This window comes from Lupinus angustifolius, chromosome LG01 (assembly GCF_001865875.1).
Source record: "Lupinus angustifolius cultivar Tanjil chromosome LG01, LupAngTanjil_v1.0, whole genome shotgun sequence".
NCBI classification, from domain to species: domain Eukaryota; kingdom Viridiplantae; phylum Streptophyta; class Magnoliopsida; order Fabales; family Fabaceae; genus Lupinus; species Lupinus angustifolius.
The window spans coordinates 22,603,895-22,623,168 of record NC_032009.1 but is presented as its reverse complement, the minus strand read 5'-3'; the positions used below and the strand labels follow the sequence as shown (position 1 = coordinate 22,623,168).

At 34.1% G+C, this 19,274-nt stretch overlaps 2 protein-coding genes across 2 annotated transcripts; one reads left to right on the top strand and one right to left on the bottom strand.

Annotated features, from left to right (window-relative positions):
• On the bottom strand, positions 387-13,868 carry LOC109356209 (myosin-17-like). The gene is made up of 39 exons (XM_019599544.1): positions 13,574-13,868; positions 12,332-12,460; positions 11,855-11,998; positions 11,601-11,746; positions 11,364-11,520; positions 11,131-11,189; positions 10,609-10,768; positions 10,356-10,505; positions 10,142-10,278; positions 9,901-10,047; positions 9,311-9,412; positions 9,179-9,236; positions 8,988-9,089; positions 8,738-8,775; positions 8,472-8,598; positions 8,191-8,361; positions 7,973-8,104; positions 7,738-7,847; positions 7,480-7,540; positions 6,588-6,765; positions 5,764-5,969; positions 5,535-5,654; positions 5,343-5,441; positions 5,013-5,234; positions 4,354-4,493; positions 3,845-3,962; positions 3,700-3,756; positions 3,505-3,585; positions 3,204-3,374; positions 2,939-3,094; positions 2,637-2,843; positions 2,240-2,377; positions 2,093-2,163; positions 1,911-2,010; positions 1,773-1,829; positions 1,635-1,691; positions 1,467-1,547; positions 1,049-1,131; positions 387-953 (listed from the first exon to the last, which is right to left on the bottom strand). The coding sequence occupies exons 1-39, from the start codon at positions 13,574-13,576 to the stop codon at positions 830-832; spliced, it is 4,599 nt and encodes a 1,532-aa protein (XP_019455089.1). The 5' UTR covers positions 13,577-13,868; the 3' UTR covers positions 387-829.
• On the top strand, positions 16,719-18,489 carry LOC109356200 (threonine synthase, chloroplastic-like). Its single transcript, XM_019599536.1, has one exon. The coding sequence runs from the start codon at positions 16,776-16,778 to the stop codon at positions 18,273-18,275; it is 1,500 nt and encodes a 499-aa protein (XP_019455081.1). The 5' UTR covers positions 16,719-16,775; the 3' UTR covers positions 18,276-18,489.

The following is a 19,274-nucleotide window of genomic DNA, read 5'->3' as shown; positions in this document are numbered from 1 at the left end:
AAAAAAAACTTATAATCATCCATAGATTATTTGCATGTTAAGATTTTTTTATTAAATCAAGAGTGAATACTCATTTTATACACAAAATTATGAGCTTTTCTTTAAGCTTTTCAGGGATATTTGAGATTTAAAAATCAACAGCCTTGTAAATGTAAAATGTAAATTGTAAAATTGCAAATTGAAATTTTCTTTAGATAGTCCATGCAATGTTTAGTCCTCATATCTCATGAAAAAGGATGTTATTCCTCCTACATGGCTTTCAGTATTATATCATAAGATACAGTTAAGACTTAAGAACAAAAAATAATAATAAAGAAATGAAACTCAAACGATGTCATGTTTGTCAAGGTACAATGAGTCATCTTTCATATGACTTAGTCATTTAAAAAAAATAACAAAAATACCTGTTTAAAATTAAATAATAAAATAATGTTGTACCAATTAAACATAACTTATAATCACATAAGACAAAGGTGCCCTATAACATACACTAGTGTCACTAATTGCAGCCAACTATAACACATGAAAAACAATAATATAGGAAAAGAACATTGGGCAAGTGTGCCAGCAGTGCCTGGACACCAACCTCGAAACCATGATAGGAATTTGTCACAACAATTGTGACATGGTTTCTTAACAAAACCCCTCGTGTTGATGAAACTTGAGGGGTAAAAATGAATAAACCCAGGCAACAAACCAATATTAGAAGCCTGAGTTGGTGAAAAATATACTATACACGACGTGACCACAATGAAGTTATATGCACAGTTTTTAGCACTTGCAACTTTGTGCAACAAGATAGTGCATCAGAAGCAATAATTATTGATTATCACTCTGAGCGTGCAAGTAAGAACCCAAATCCTGAGTTATCGCGCATCAACGGAGGAGGATCCACCTCAGCTACTTCTACTTCTTGCATGGATTTGGAAATGTCATCCACCGAAAATGGAATGCTGCAACCATATTCGGAGATTTAAGAAGAAATGCTACAGCTAAGATCGAGGCAAACAGTTAAATAATGAATTGTTTGCTGAAGTTAATACAGTACCTTGAGTCATCATCTAATAGGAAAGAAGTGCTGACAGCATTATTAGAGTCCTCAGACATCATAGCTCTCATGCTTGCTATAACCTGTATGATAGGAGAGTTTTGAGATTAAGCACATTGCAGGTGTTCCACCTTGCGAATTTCAAAAAACATGTGCACATTCAACTACTAACTGGGTGTTCCTAAGAGTTTATAGGGAGCTCATTTGAGATATTGAAAATAGCTCTTTAACTTCCTATAAGCTCCTTTGTAGCTTATTTCAAAAAACTTATCAGAGGTACAAAAAAGGTCTTTTTTGGCTTATTAAAAATAAAATAAAAAAAAGTTCTTCAATAAGTGCTTAAGTTATCCATTTACCCAACCGCGCCCTAAAAGTAATACGGAGACTGGTACCAATAAAATCAGCAATGTTAACTTACATCTGTTGACACACTGTGTGTGCCATATTTGTCATCCCAGTACATTGTACTGATCCTGTATAACTGTTGTATACTGAGAACCTGCAGCACCACAATATTATACTTAGGAAGAGAATCAAAGCTAAGTATGATTTCATGAATATTTAATGGAAGGAAGGAGGCACCCACCGGGCATAGCTCCTTTGTTATTTCATTCAAGGACTTCTTGGGTTTTTGATGAATCACCTAACATAGAAGAATGACAGTCGGTCGTCATTCATATTGAATTGAATTTTGGAACTGAGTTTGTATAGAAGTGACTTTTACCAGGAACCCAACAGCCTGTCTGATATGCTTCAGTTCCTCCCAAGCCGAGCCAATATACTGTACATAGCATATTGAGGTGATGATTATAAAATTAGAAAGAAAAAAATAAGAAGTCTGAAACAGTTTCTGGGTGCTCACATCGTTTGTAGCCTCCACACCCCACTGTTCTAATTCAGCCAAACCTGTCTTTACGTACTCCCCATTGCTGAATGAACAACACTCACGACGCAACAGAAGACTGCAGTAAGCACCAGATTAAATTAATCAAAAAGTCTTATTTTGCAATATGACATGCAATGCAGAGGGGAGAAAGAGATTACCTGTTGAATAATTGAACATTGATGAATGAGAATATTTGAGTGAACACTTTACGGACCAAGAAAGCAGGCGCCTATTAAACCAACCTTATGGGATTAACATCATATTAAGATAAACAATGGAAATGAAGTCATCTGAAGTGAACTCACATAATTTGCTTTCATTATCTTCAGATAATTGTTTAAGATTTTCACAATACTTTGCCAGTGAGCAATTAAAGCTTGTTGAGCAACTGCATTAGCTTGTGATCGTCCTTTTACTAAACTTTGACGTGAGGTCCTAGGAGCCTGCGATTGTTAGATAAATAAACAAATAAAGCTTGTCAATCACTGGGTATCCTAACCATTGTGACTGCCTGCATAAAGACAAAGGTCATGCACATGAACCTACCAGTGATTAAAGGATTCTTGTAATTATTAAAGAATACTCTACTAATATACCATACAAAAAAACATATTATTAACATACTTTAACCAATGACAAATGTTCAAAATTTTGATAGCACCCCACCCCCCAAAAAATACAGAGAGAGAGAGAAGATATTACCTGTATACACAGTCCAAGTAATGGAGATATCTCCTTTTTGAGGCTGTCTCTTATCATTCCATATATTTTTTCAAGGAAGGCAGTAAGATGTTGCTTAAACAGCAGTGCTGGATACTTTGCTTCCACTTGACGTAAATCATCCATTCTACTAAGGCCTCGGCCATTTATAAATGACAATCCAGCACTTTGGGTAGATCCCCTTAGCCCCTGGAATCACTTAAGTCAACCAAAATTGAAGAGAAATGAAATCTAAATATAACTGATAAAATTTTCATCAGAAAGGATGTGAAGTTGCTTCATACTTGAGACATTCTTCCAAATAGAGAAGATGATGATGTTCTCCGTCTTTGTGGTGTTAAGCTAGCAGCTCCAGTTGCTTTGAGAGTGCGTTGGAGTAGCAACAACAAAGTAGATGTATTAGACAACCAATAGGCTAATACATCAGTATTATCCTGGGCCTTCAATGGTTCATAAGTCACTGTTAGTAAAATACTTTTGGCATTTTAGAAAGTGACACTGGTATTTTTAAAGGGAAAAGCTACAAGTAACCCAAAAAAGGTAAGTTACCTCAACAGCTGAAGCTATTGTTTGAATAATTCGGTCAAAGACACTTGTTCTTTCAACTTCAAATGACCTCCAGTGAAGAAGGCATTTATATATGACACATGCAGCAACAGGTTTGCCTCCAGAAAATCCCAAATCTTGTGTTATGCACTTGATCAACAAGTCCTGGTTTTCCTGACCCAGAAAATAAATTTTTAAGCACAATGAACAAGCAAAACAAGGGAGAAAGGAATTAAATTGAGAAGGTGGTTTGAAGTATCTATCACAGATTCAGATTGTTTAGTGCATCTATGTAGCTACTCACTTGCTGCTTCTCATTGAGAGTCTTTTGTGGTTTTCCCTCAGATTCAGGCTCACGTACATTTGATACAGCTAGAGTCATATCCTAAAACAGACAAAAGGAAGCATTTAACAAGTTTAAAAACTAAAAAGTGAAAAACAACTTCTATTACCAAAATTAATTGGTTATATATTTTCATAAAAAACAATAAATTCTTACTGTTACTGATCCATTTGTTGTTTCACCATTTGGAGTATTCCCATTTTCTGGTATCCTCTGCAGATTGTGCAGGAAACTCCATTGTAAATTTCCATTTCCATATATACTATAGTTTTGATTAATGTCCTCGGGTTTGTTTCATTACCTGAATAATCACTGATCTTGGTCTTGCAGGCAGAGCTTTTCCAGTTGGAGATACAGCCAGTGCCTGCTGGCGAAGAACTTGATTTTCTGACTCCGAATTGGAAATTTTGTCCTCCAATCTGTATCATAGAGAATTATTTTTAACAAAATATATTTATATTAAGGCAGGTAAATATGGTTATTAATGGGGGAAGGATAGACATGGAAGTATCTTATGCATCCAAGTCACAAAAATAACAATTACGCATGAACAGGTGTAGGAGAATGGTTGACAGGAAATGAAGACAGACTATAATAGGAGTAACTCTTGGATGGATTGTAGAGTTGGGGGATAGAAAAATAAAACTGCTGAGTTATATATGAAATCTGATACATTTACATTGTCATCAGTATCTGAAAATATTTCATTCATCTTGGGATGATAGTGTAAACTGCATATAAACACTAAGCAACTAGTATTCGCTACCAATCTACCATATAGATCTTTTGCCCCTCATGCTTTATACTAACCTCTGAACCAATTCCTGTAGCTGTTCCACTCTGCGATCAGAATCTTCAACTTTTTTAAGCAGCTCCTTATTTCTACCTTCAGCCTCAGCCTGAGCTTTCCTGGCCTCTTCATGGGCCTCTCTTTCCAGTAGTAATGATTCCTGTAAATAAGGGCACTCAATAAGCTCAGTTGTTCCTTGCAGATAAATTATTAGCACCTCACAATAACTATTTTTTTCTCTTTCCCTCCTTTCTAAATATAAGAACAGATTAAATATAAGTTTAATAACAATACTATCCAATCCAGAGTCATTAGTGAGTGTATGTCATAAAGAAACCAGATAACTACAATTTTAATTGAACTTGAATTGCAGGATGATCTGAGTATATATAATCAAGTTTTTTTAGGCGGGCAACTGGAAGAACAAACAGCAAGACATACAGAAAATTGAATGAACTCCAAGGATTCCTAGAAATAGAAATTAAGTTAAAGTTTGAAGAAAAAAAGTAGAGGTATAAATGTAATTTTAATTGATAGCTCACTGCCTAGGTTAAAGAAAACACCAATTTGCCTTTTCAAGCATTTTTTCCCACAAGAAGCCTCCAAATAACTTGTATCACAAAATGCCATGAATTATTAAATTTATGCCACATCATCAATATAATCAGATGTTGTCTACCTTCAAACTATTGACTTCGACCGTTAAAGAATTAATCTTTTCAGTATCTTGAATTATAACAGGAGTCTCCTTAATAACTGGAGGTGCTTCTTCAATGGCTTTTTGTGCCTCCTCACGCTCTTTGATGACCCTGGCATTTGCTTCTTCTACTTGTTTTTGCATTGTATGCAAAGTATCCTGTAACTTGGCAATTTCTTGTGTCTTGTCCTCTTCCAAATCAGCCTGTAATTTAATTTTTTTAAAAAGGTTACGGTATAAAAACCTGCAAGTTTGCATCAGCAATTGAACCAAATTTGAACTTTGTATAAAAAACATGATGAATGAAGTTACTCTCAAACGCTTCTCAATTTGCAAACGCCACGTAAGTTCTTCAACACGCTTTTCTAGTTTGTCTTTTGCTTCTTTAAGGGCTCCTGTTTCTCTTGCAGCCTGAATGAAATTACACAAATTATTACATCCAAAGTAAGGTCTTATAAACCAAGACTAAGTCAATATTACACCCCAAAAAAAAGTATCATTTACCATCTTAAGATTTCTAAGTTCCCTCTTGGCAACCCTTCTCCTCCAGCCGCACTGAGTAACAATTGCAGCTTTTTGCAATCTTTTATAATATGAATATGCAAATTGCCGACGCGAATGAGCCTGAAAAGATTAACACAAAATATCATTTAGCAAGGCAGATAAGAAGGTTGCATGGTTTCTTTTCCACAACTAACAGTATATAAACTATGAAGAAGTTCGACAAGAGAACCTGGATACAAATTGCAGCCTTTGTTTGCTTCCTAAATCTAAATTCATCACGAGCCTTCATAGCCCTTAAGCCTGTTTGTAATATAATTGCAGACGATCGTTCTGTTAAGTAAGACTTCATGGAAATGTATCGTTTGAAGTTCTTCTCTATCTTCACAGCTGCTGCTTCACGTCGCAACTGCTCATAGAGCTTTCGAGACAATAATCCTGTTTGGTATTGAAAACTACCATAAGAATCTATAGCATCAAATTAAAGTATGCAGTTCGTCTAGAGCAAACCATAAAGAGGAGAAATGCACTTCAGGAGAAAATTCCAAGTATTTTAATGCATCACAAATTCTAGAATGGCATGCAAACTATACCAATAAATGGGTTTGGTGAAACATAAGCTTAATGACATAAGAAAAAGATAAGACCAAATTGTTCAATGATTACAATTAAAATATGGATGTGCATAATTCATTTCAATTCCTTTTTTTCATTTATTGCAATGTGAGTAATTTTCACATTTGGTGGATTTGGGCTTTTGCACACAGACCAATGATAGGTTGCATGTTGGTAGTCCAAGCCAAACAAGCAACCTGTACATACAACTATACAGGAGACTGAGGACGGCCTAGTGCACGAAGCTCCTACCTAATGGTGTGAGTAGATGAATTCAGCCTTATCCCTGCAAGCGGGGAGGCTGCTTCCAGGATTTGAACCCATGACTTCTAGGTCACAAGGCAAGCAACCGTACCATTGCATTAAGGCTCTCCCTCTTATACAAGAGACTGGGAGAGCAACAAAAATCTAAGCAAACATGTTACATAAAACTAAGGTCACCTCGCAAAATAGATTGCAGACGAACTGCAGCTTGGCGCAATTGAATGAATTCTTTGCGTGCCATATAGGTACACATATGCCTCTGGATGGTTCTAGCTGCATTTCCAAGAACCTCTGCCCGTCTTGCATCCAGCTCAGCCATCTGTCCAGCTCTTAGGAAAACCTTTGTCTTCCCTATCTGGCAAACCACCATAAATCTTGTTTGAGTTCGTAATTTGCAAAATCAACTTGTATGGATAAGCACCTTGATAGTGTGATAAATTACTATATGAAAAAGGTAATATTTGTTTCATGACATAAAAAATAAAGCTAATTTACAATCCAGAACCTAGATGAGATTTATCAAATAAAATAACTTCCTTATTGTACCAATAAGCTTATACTTATATTTGAAATTGGTTTTTGCACACTGGTCCGGTGCATGAGCTTCTCACCTAGTGGGTCTGGGGAGAGAAAATTTACACAGCCTTACCTTCGCAAGCTAATAGGCTATTTCCAGGGTTTGAACATGACCTCCAAGTCACAACTTACAAGACAAGCAACATTGTCATTGCGTCGAGTCTCACCCTCTTTATAGTTGGTACTGGTATTTTCATAAATTTTTTACCCCTGGGATAGTCTACATGAAATATATAAGGTTACTTAAGAGCCTTCGAAGGCTCCTTCAGATATTTAGGTACCTTTCATACTTTAACATCATAAGCATTGTCGTCCGTAATCATTCGGAAATGGATTGAAAATCATGTATGAATTATATAGGTATGCATATCCGAGATGGCAATTAATTTGGAAGCAAGTCGGGCTTGGCTTCTTGAACCCCGTTTCTAAAACTGACCCTCCCATGCACAATCGTCAACATATAAACTATAAAGTTATAAGAGCACTGAATCACCTGGTACCCTTTCATACCCATTTTTTCCAGAATCATTTGGCATGCAACCTTGTCATCAGAGCTGAAAAGGAACGAGTGGAAACAATTATGAAAGCTAGGGAGACAAATTGCAAGCAATAAAGAGAGGCCAAGAGTTAAATCATACAGTAACTCCCTAGAAATTATACACATACAAGACAAATAAGTTTTGTACGAAAAACAGAAAAGTCACTTTCTAATTCAAAGATAAAAACAGCTCAAAAAGGAGATGAGCTTTACTTTCCATCCAGAACTTCAGGTGCAAGGACACCAAATCGGTTAAGAAATTCATAAAAAGTTCGTCTGGTTGGATAGCCAGCACAGCTGATTCTAATTGCCTCAAGAACACCCTAAAACAAATAACAATGAGACAAAACAACATCAAATGTAAATCAGAGTCAAATATATAGTTTTTTCTTAGCTCAGTGCCTCAGTTATTAAAAACCAATGAAGACAAAGACCATAATATACTCACACCACAGCGCAATTGTTGCATAATATTGACATTTTCAAAAATAGCAGGCTTGAGAACATTATTTGGCTTCACACATCTGATATAGTGAGGTTCAGTTGAACTTAAGGTCTCCATCAAAGACTGAAGTTGTAGCTGCAATTTTCACAAATGTGTCACAAAAAAGACTGATAATGATGCAAAATCGAGCTTAGCTAAAGAGTGATAAAAACTAATAATACCTTAAAGCGAGATCCAATTGAAGAGAACTTGGATGATTTTGAAGACTCTTCAGGAGAAGGAGGGAATAGACTTGCTGCAAATGAGCATTTTGAGGCTGTCAGTAGATCTTGATGTTCTGCAACTACATAATCCTTGTTTTTGTCAAGAAACAGATCAGCCAAATATGTCACCTGCACAGAAAAACAATAGTAAAAATGTAGAACAAAATATTCATGGAACATTTAAATAAAAACAAAGCAATCAATGGAAACGCACAATGAAAAAGATCAAATGTAGTTACCTCCCCTGCATAATGAGATATTGTAAAACTAGTCCGAGAAAGTTTAGGTTTGATAAAGCGCTTGTTGTTTTTGAATGTCTGATACAACTTCTGAGCAAATGTTTCATGTGTAGACTTAGGAAACATGCTGTGTCAAAAAAACAGTCTATTATGACTAAATAAGTCTAATTAAAAAAGGTAATTTCACAAAAGATATAAGCATATAGCTTCAATCTAACTTAAAATCAATGTCAAATTAACTAATCTCTCTGCTATTATCTGCATACCAGGCTTCATCAAGAAGTGAAATTATTCCTCCAGGTTTCTGCAAAAGATTGAATAATATTATGCTTCAATATATTACAGAGATTTTTTGTGTAGAAAAATAAAGAAAGTGCATATAAATAACATGCGAACACACTTTGTACACATTTTGAACAAATATTACAATCAACAACATTTGACAGGTGACTCATTAAAACACACTTTCATATACTTCATAAAGAATTAATAATGCAGCAAGCATCAGTAAAATACCTTCTCAATGAGATCCAAAACATCTTGGTTGTCAATAAACTCTATGTAACTCCAATTGATCTTTTCTTTGGTATATTCTTCTTGTTCCATTTTAAAGACATGCTGCAAACGTTCAGTTAAAAAAACTCAATTATCAAGGGAAACAGAAGTCGGGGATATGGATATTCAAGATGTGCCAGAAATTACCAAACCTGATTAAAATGTTGTTGCAACTTCTCATTTGTAAAATTAATACAGAACTGCTCAAAACTAAGTAAAGGAAAATTATTAGATACAAGGCTAAATACTCAAACCAAAAGTTCCAAATAAAATCACTAGCTTACCTATTGAACTTAAAACTTTCAAAACCATAGATATCAAGAACTCCAATGATAGATTTTGAATTTGGATCTTGCCCGATTGAATTGTTAATCTTCTCCACAAGCCTATAAGAAATAATGAAAATTTATGAGAATATTAATATGTGTGTGTGAAATATACTATGAACGAAATCTAGCACAATTGTTAGTGCAATCAAAATTGCTTCTCCTAGAAATATTTCGGTATGCTATAGCCAAATTTAAAGGTAAGTGTACAGTTTTTTTTAATAAGAATAAATTGTTTAGACCCTTTATGAGAATATTAATATATGTGTGTGTGAAATCTACTATGAAGGAAATCCAACAATTTGTTAGTCCAATCAAACTTGTTTTTCCTAGAAATATTTCGGTATGTTATTGTGAGTTATTCAATATTCACAACTTATAGCCAATTTCAATGTAAATGTATAGGTTTTTAATAAGAATAGTTTTTTTAGATCCTTTTATACAATAATATTATATTCACAGCCTTCTCAATCATTCTCTCTTTCCTTGAACACGTTGATATAAGAATGAGCATGTTTATGTAGGACTAAGTGTTGAAGTTTCATTACCAATCAAACAAACGTGAATAAATGGTTTTAGCTAATGCATCCCTGCTACCAAGAGCTGCATCAGGATCAAGAGTTCTTGTAATAACCTCCTCAGGTGTTACCATCACACGCTTGATTAGTGCATCTTCTAAGCTCGTAGCATTGCACCTACAAAAATTGTGTATGTTAAAATGTACGTAATATGATAAAAACAAGACACTGATGCAAATGAAGTGCATAAAAGGATTATGTTGGAGCATACTTAAGAAGTTCAGCGGTCACATTAAGATGGAATCTAGACTTCTCATCTTTGATGACAGAGGAGTCAATTTCCTCTCCTTTTGAAAATTCGATGTTTCCAAGGTGCAAAATTGCTGCAACAACCCTAAAAATTGCCTCCTGAAATATGTTGTTATATCATTAAATAAATTTACAAAAAATTATTATCAATAACAAATAGATTTGGGAAGACTAACCTGCTCTTCCTCGCTAATTCCAACAATATCCATGGCTCTTCGAGTGGCATGATACTCATGTGCATCATCCACTCCATCCAGCTGATAGCACTTGGATTGATTTAAGTAATGGAAGGAACTAGGACTTCCCAACTTATACTTCTCTTTTTCCTTCAAGTTGAAGTGTTGCAATGATTAAATATGACATTGTACCATAAGAACCAATATTCATAACAAAGACAAGGTTGATTTAAATAAGAAAGAATATTTTTACCTCAGCTGGTGCAGAACAAAGAAGGTAAAAGCAATGGTAGTTTCTTTCGGGATCTGAAATTTGACAGACACGAGACCTCTCTAGCAAATAAGTTCTTATAGCAGCCCCAGAAATCCTTCCCTTGTTGTCAAATTGTATCTCAACAAATTTACCAAAACGACTGCATTTCAAAATTCAGGAAGAAGATAACAAGTACAGGTTATATCAAGTTTGAACTACAAAATATATTCAAATATTCTTTCATTGTTTGCTGACATGATAATAGCAAATAAAACACAAAAGTCTAAGAATTGATATATTTTAGCTATTGATGAGCTGATCAATATATCACAGCTTTTATCCACCACTAACATAGTTAAAATCACTTTAACTAAATATTTTATGACAATTTTGTTTTATATAACAGAGGGTGAACCTAGGCAAATGGTAAGGTTGTGCTTAGTGACCAAGAGGACACAACCTCTCATGCTTAGGCTGCCCTTTTTGTCATATATAACATTCCACGCAGTTGTCAATGCTCACCTTGAATTATTATTTCTGATTGTTTTGGCATTGCCAAATGCTTCAAGAACCGGATTAGACTGCAAAATAATTGTACAAAAACAACGATGAGAAAATAATTTTCATGCTTTTAAACACCCTACATATCTAATAAAATTTGAAATAAAATGTAATATAATGGAACTAAAAGCTATAAATGATGCTTTAAAAAGACATGTAATTTAATGGAACCAAAATTTGCAGCATTATCATACTTCTAGAACTTGTTGTTCAACTGTCCTTCCTTCTACTCCAGAACGACCCCCAAGATATGCAAGATATCGCATGAGCATTTTTGTAGTTTCTGTCTTACCAGCCCCACTCTCACCGCTAACCAAGATTGAGTTACTTTTTCCCTCGTTGATCATTGCCCTAACAAAAATAAATATGGACATAAATAAACCGAATAAAAAAGGAATGTCAAGCAAATGACATTGGCGTCTATTAACCACCTGTATGCAACATCTGCAATTGCAAAAACATGAGGACTCAACTCTCCAAATCCAGCTCCTTTGTACTGTTCCATCATGTGTGTATCATATAGATGTGGCAACCTTTGAAATGGGTTTATTGCAATCAGGATGTTTCCAGTATACGTCTGCAGTGATGTTGGAGGAATAACATGATTGTATTTACTCACAAGTTTCTACTATAACTCAACTCAAACAGTTTTAGCACTAAATGAAAATAAAAAATAGTATCTCACATAAATTTCATTGAGTTCATATCTAGTAGCCAAGTTGTGCAGAACTCCTGGTTCATGCAAGTATGACAGTTTTGTCATGTCATCAACACCTCCAGGAGGGGCTTCATTATCCTTGGGGAAAACCTTTGAGATATTTGTGACAACCTACAATCAGATGTTCAGGTGATCAAAATCATAATTGTAACTTGTGAGGCCTGGTCGCTCTTGTTTGAATATTAGACAAATAGAAGAATATAAACAACTAAAAGAGAATATAGCTGAAATTTCTGTGACTAAGATATAAACATATTATGCACAAATTAATAGGATTATACTGTATATGAAAGAAAAAAAGTACAATTCCTAAAGATGATTTGACCAAACTAGAATCTCAGAGAAGTACAAAAAATTTTGTTTCAATAAGCCAAAACAATATGTACAACAAAGAACATATGCAAACAATTTCTCACACACGCTAGTACAAACAATTAGACTCACTGTTTTCCCATCTGTGGTGTAAACATGGACTTCGTCACCATTGATTTTAGATACTTCGCCACCAACCCATGCTTGGACTGGATCCTCAACCCAAACATGAGAACCTACAATAATGTTCACTGATGCTGACTGCAAATCCAAACACATGGAATTCAAAGCAAACATGTTAGTTCAGAGAAAAAGTACAGCTACTCACATTGACTATCACAAACAATGTATTAATTTTGAAGAAAAAAACTATATGCAAAAGAGTTGGCATTCAATGAAACCTGTCATACTCATTTAACTGGACCACCATGACAGTGATGACACCATGCGTGAACAATGATTTTCAAGCCAAGCAACAGACAAGTGTCATAGAAATGCTATTTGATCTAACTAAATTCCAAGAGTTTTGCAGTATATATTCAGGTACTTACAACTTTTAGTTTGAAAGAATGCCATGAATGAACATTTTCACAGAACAAGAATTTCTAGTAAAAGACTCTACATCAAATTTCTTTTACTTAGGAAGGATGTATTCTTTTTTAACATTCTTCCCTTGATGCCAAATCATCCATGCTAAAAGTCTATGGCATGAAATTTGCAGAAAGAGAATCCTCCCTTGATAATGTAGTTCAAAACACTTTCTACAAAATTTTAGAAATAACACTCACCAAAAAAATGGAACTACCGAAATCTCTTACCTTACCTTCTTACTACAACAATAGTTAGCTCCCAATCCCATTAAACATTCAAACCTTATAGCTCCGCCTCATAATTTTGAATCAACACTAAGAACATGACCATGCTAATGAATACTTTTATTTTTCTTAATATTCAGTTTTCCCTTCAATGATTAATCTATACTGTAATAAATAGTAATAACTAAATCCACTATGTAGTGTTTTTCAGTTTCTAAATAAATAATGAAATAACAAATTATATGCACTGCCAATCCAAAATTACCCAAAACTTATTCAATAAAATCCATTCCACACGATCCTTTCAAGTAATGCATGGAATCATGGATCGACTATTATAACTTTCACTTCATATTTTGAAAAATTCATTAAAAACATCCAAACGCCAAAAACGCAATAAATATCCACCAAACACATCAATCACTCTGATACAGATAACTCAAAAATAGTAATAAAAATCTAAGTCAAATAGATTCAATAAAGCAAGTGGAAGAGTCAAAGGAAAAAGCAAAGAATCAAGCACGAAAACTATGCAAGTGTTTAATCCAAACATATTTACCATGGCGATTAATGCGGAGCGATCTTCTGAGCTAACTCAGCCGAGTCGCATAAGAAAAGGAATTAACTCAGTGAGTCAGATCGAACAGCAGAAATAAGCGGATTTGAATTTTCAACGACAATTTTGAGAGTAAGGTTTGAATAAGAGAAAGAAATTATAAGCTGGAGAAAACAATAAGCAGCAACACAACAAAATCGAGTTCTGGTTTTGGATTTTGGGTTTAATCTCTTTTAAAAAAAGTGATTTAAAAATAAAAGCAAGTTCCAGCTTCTCTTTCTCTCGGTAGATAGTTGTTGCGTCTTTCTCTCTCATTGTCTATCTTTTATTTTTATTTATTTTCTTACGTGGAAATTTTAAATTAAAAAAAAAATGAGGTTTGAGATTGGTGGGGTCATGAAGAAGGAGATGAATGTCATTGACTGGTGCTGCATATTTTGGTGGTGTGAACAACATTCACAGTTTTGTACTCCATATTTTGGTACTATGATATATTTTTTATTCTTTAAAATACAGAACTAATATATTTGAAATGAGTTAATTCTAACAAGTATTGCTCATAAAAATCGAATTCCATTTTGTGAATAAATGTGTGACAAAATTAACAAGTGTCTTGCACTTTGGACAAACATTTGATGCTATTTACTGAACCACCATCTCCATTTTTATTTCTTTCCTTGTTAGTTGCTAATTTTGAGTTTAACGGTAACACTGTTTTCAGTTTATTTTTATTTTATGTCTATTAGCTGTTTTTAGCTTAATGGCAACGTTAATACGTTACCTATGTTTATTTTCTTTTATTTTTTATAAAAAAAGGTTGTCTTTTTTTTTTTTGCTTAAAACGCATGACATGGACTATTGTTTTTCAAATTAGTTCTTTCATAGAATATATTTTTCAGCCTTTATTGGGAATTAGTTTGACAGTCTTTGGAATTATTCGCTAAGTAGTAATTTTTTGGTATTATCAATGTATCTTTATCTTATGCCTAAGAAATTAATCTTTTTTGGGTCCAAATATTACTCACAAAAATTGAACTTTTAATCTTTTGTTGTGATGATACAATTTGATGTTATATACATCACTAAATTAATATCTTATTGATATTAATTTAGGAGCAATATGAGATTTCTCAAAAAAAAATAACACGAAAAGTATTTCGATATGAAGTTTTATGAACCAATTTAAATCTTGTTTTCAGCGTTGTTTTTGTGTTCAACAAGGTGTTTGATGTGATTTTGTATTTTGACTAAAGATACAAATTTTGATACATATTATTAATATTACATTGGCAGGTTGATGTAGTGTCATAATTATTCAGGACATATAATAAAACCAAATAGAATTGGAAAATGTAGGTCAAAACGTATATTACTAGTTACTAGCCAAAGCAGATTTGTTCATAAATTTTATTTATAGTTTCAAAATGACACATTAAGGATGGTAATTGCTTTTAACATAATTTGTAGATATAAATATTATTTATATTTATTATTAAAAATATAACTTTAACCGTGTATGTAATTTAATTAGTAAATACTAGTTAAATCAATGTATAATAATATGAATACTTTGACTTATGTGATAATTGATATCATCTTAATAACATTTTAGTATCTTCGTCGAGTACTTGAATCTATGTTACTTGAGAGAATATGCACTAGGAGCCCTACCTCAAGGTTTGATCACCTGCTTCTCAACACTCTTTTTTTATAATATTATTGGCATAAAAATTATCTTCACGAAAGCTATGCTTAAGTGGAATATTAATACTATTCAATCAGGTCAAAACTGTCATGATATTTTCTTTCACGTATTTGGGAATATTTCAATAATGTAAATTTTAATTTAATATTATTTATTATTTTAAATTTGAAATTTCTATCGTATTTCAATTATGGAATCGAATCCAATTTTTTTAATAAAAAAACAAGGTCGGTGCCATCTGTTATATTCAAATGAAGAAAAAGAATAAGAGAAGCTCTCTCCTAGGAAATAATATTGCAAAGATATTATTATATAAGGGTTGATAAATAACTTTAGGCAAATGTTTGGTTTAATAATAAAAAACAGGATATTCGCTACGAATATCCTAACACTACCCACAAATTACTCGTCCTTACCTAAAGTTATTTACTATGGTAGCTATTTATTTACCTAAAAAAACAAGAATGATAAAATGTTACCAAATAATTGAGAAACACTGAATGGTGAATATCTGATGGAAGTCATTGGAGTCTCAAATAAGGGCACAAGAAGAACATGGTGTTTAAATGATGTGGTTGGATGGATGTTTTGACATTATTTAGCAACCCATTAATCTTTTTTTCAATTAATGGTATATTCTCACATTAGTTAACATTGTTTAAGGAAATAATTACTTTTTTTTTATGTATGATTGTTCATCTCAATAAGTGTCACAAATTTTTAATTTTTTGATCGTCTCATGGATCAAATGAAACCTTACACCATTACATAACAGTAACAAAACATTGATTTGATTATTGCTGAATCATTTTATAACAAAATCCATCCCCAAATAAATACTAAATGTATACAAAGTATAAAACATTGTTATATCCTCATACTAATTTCTCATATTAATTTTCGTACCTACAAAAAAATGATATATTTCAAAGTATCTTATTGTGACATATACGATCTTCATGTAGGCATGAGATTAGGAAAGGATATAATAGGAAGATATAACATTTTGTCAAAGTATAAATTTGTTATATATTGTCAGCATTCATTTTTTTTAATCAAGATTGAATTCTAAAACAAAAAAATTAAATAAATGGTGCATGATTAACGTTATGCAAATAGAACTAATTACTCTCGAGATGTATGCCTATCCTTTCCAATAAGTTTTAATTTCAGAAATTAAACTTTTAATATTTTGGTCATTATATGAATATAGCATAACTTTAATAATTCATTGATACTTTCTTTTTGAAACTATTTTCTTTCAGATTTTATGACTGCTCACTTTGATTAAGTGTCAATTTCAATACTTGAACCCTTAAATAAATATGGAATATAAAGAAAATGTATGATTTTTATATATATAATTACACCATATTAATTCATTTTTATCATAATTGAATTCTAAAACAAAAAAATTAAATAAATGGTGCATGATTAAGGTGCATAGATATTTCTCTCTTGACCCTTTCTCTTCTCTCTTTCATCTTCCATCAACCCAAAATGCTTTCATTGTTGAACACTTCTCTATCCATCTTCACCCCAAACGCCAAACCCAAAACCATTCATCACTCTAACAAACGCTCTATCTCCACCATAGTCAAATGCAACCACGATAACATCAAGGACGAGGCTCGCCGCCACCGCGACCACCACAACTTCTCCGCCAAATACATCCCTTTCAACGCCGCACCCGATTCCACTGAATCATACTCCCTTGATGAAATCGTCTACCGCAGCCGCTCCGGCGGCCTCCTCGACGTTCAGCACGACATGGAAGCCCTCAAGAAATTCGACGGCGCGTACTGGAAAGCCCTATTTGACTCGCGCGTGGGAAAAACCACCTGGCCGTACGGGTCCGGAGTTTGGAGTAAGAAGGAGTGGGTCCTACCCGAGATCGATTCTGATGATATTGTTAGCGCCTTTGAAGGTAATTCCAATCTTTTTTGGGCTGAGCGTTATGGCAAACAGTTTGTGGGCATGAATGATTTATGGGTCAAACACTGTGGAATTAGCCACAGTGGTAGTTTTAAGGATTTAGGAATGACTGTACTTGTTAGCCAAGTGAACCGGTTGAGAAAATTGAACCGGCCGGTATATGGGGTGGGTTGTGCCTCGACCGGCGACACGTCAGCAGCGTTGTCTGCTTATTGTGCTTCTGCAGGTATACCATCTATTGTTTTCCTTCCGGCTAATAAGATTTCGACTGCGCAATTGGTTCAGCCGATTGCGAATGGGGCTTTGGTTTTGAGCATTGACACTGATTTTGATGGGTGCATGAAGCTGATCAGGGAGGTAACTTCAGAGTTACCGATTTATTTGGCGAATTCGTTGAATAGTTTGAGGCTTGAGGGGCAGAAAACTGCTGCTATTGAGATTTTGCAGCAGTTTGATTGGGAGGTACCTGATTGGGTGATTATACCTGGTGGGAACCTTGGCAATATTTATGCTTTTTACAAAGGGTTCAAAATGTGCAAGGATTTAGGGCTTGTGGATAGGATCCCTCGGCTTGTATGTGCGCAGGCTGCGAATGCGAACCCTTTGTATTTGTATTATAAGTCAGGGTGGCAAGAGTTTAAGGCTGTGAAGGCTGAGAACACTTTTGCATCTGCTATACAGATTGGTGACCCTGTTTCTATTGATAGGGCCGTACTTGCTTTGCAGAATTCGAATGGGATCGTTGAGGAGGCAACTGAGGAGGAATTGATGGATGCGATGGCACAAGCTGATTCTACTGGCATGTTTATATGTCCACACACTGGGGTGGCTTTGACAGCACTCATTAAGCTTAGGAATTCTGGGGTTATAGGACCTAGTGAGAGGACTGTGGTGGTGAGCACTGCACATGGATTGAAGTTTACTCAGAGTAAGACTGATTATCATTCTGGAGATATTCCTGGAATGGGTAGGTTTGCCAACCCGCCTGTATCGGTCAAGGCGGATTTTGGATCGGTTATGGATGAGCTCAAGGGTTTTTTGTTGAGTAAGGCTCCGAAGTACTAGTAACCCCAGCAATTGTGCTCTTATAGCTTTGTATTGAATTTTGGTCATAAGTTTAGTATAATTTTGTTAAAAATATTTGAGGGTTTGAACAATCTTTAGACTATACTTATGGATTATGTGCCTCTTGGGGCTGCTAACTCGCTGATAATGTTCAATAATGCTTTCTAAAGTTTCTAATAAATGAACTTGTCGTGCATATAGCAGTTAGTTGTTACTTGTGGAACAAATTTAAAAGTTTTATGAGTGTAATATTTATGCACTGTCAGTGTAAAACTTTATATACATTTAATATATCATCTACCATTCATTTGGATTGTTTTTTTGTTGTTGAAGAGTCAATGATGATTAGATATAAATGGTGGATGGTGTAATAACAATGTATAAAACTGATACACTGTCTTTCTCATGTTTTATTTGGAGTAGTGCCACTCATCTCAAATGAAACCTGAAGCTATTGCTATATCTTAGGGTGGCATGTAATGAACTCCATGTTGTTCCCAAGCTGGGTACTTTTTTATATTTTACTGGAAATGGTCTACAGCTGAAGACCCATTCTTCAATGATGATGACTAAATGATCAACCTATAATTTGACCATAAATGTTGTTAGATTATAATCTGACAGGAAAATGGATGATACAACTAAAACGTTGACATAAACCTATCACCTTGTGCTCTTATGGCAATCATAGGCAAAATCATTATTCTCAACCTTTCAGTCCTTTGTCATTTTATGCTTTAACAATAGGCTTCATAACTAGCACCAAAACAAAGGAATAATACTATATGCAATGTCAGATCACAATTTTGATCTGCAAACTATCATCATAGCCTGCAAGGATAATATTCCAAATCAAGTTCTATTTATGAGAAACATTTTGTTCAAATCAATAATTGCTTGACAAATATAATACCATCCTATGATGAGTTTATAGACTGATTTCATTTCAAACTAAAGTTATGTTCAACAAACCCTTTCTCCCAAAAGAAAAATGATATA

Coding starts and splice junctions, on each gene's coding strand:
- LOC109356209 (XM_019599544.1), bottom strand. Junction 6,766..7,479: donor TGGGTATGAAAGGGTACCAG/GTGATTCAGTGC, acceptor GTGGTTTGCCAG/ATAGGGAAGACAAAGGTTTT. Junction 3,375..3,504: donor CTCTCAATGAGAAGCAGCAA/GTGAGTAGCTAC, acceptor TTTCTGGGTCAG/GAAAACCAGGACTTGTTGAT.
- LOC109356200 (XM_019599536.1), top strand. CDS start 16,776: ATGCTTTCATTGTTGAACACTTCTCTATCCATCTTCACCCCAAACGCC.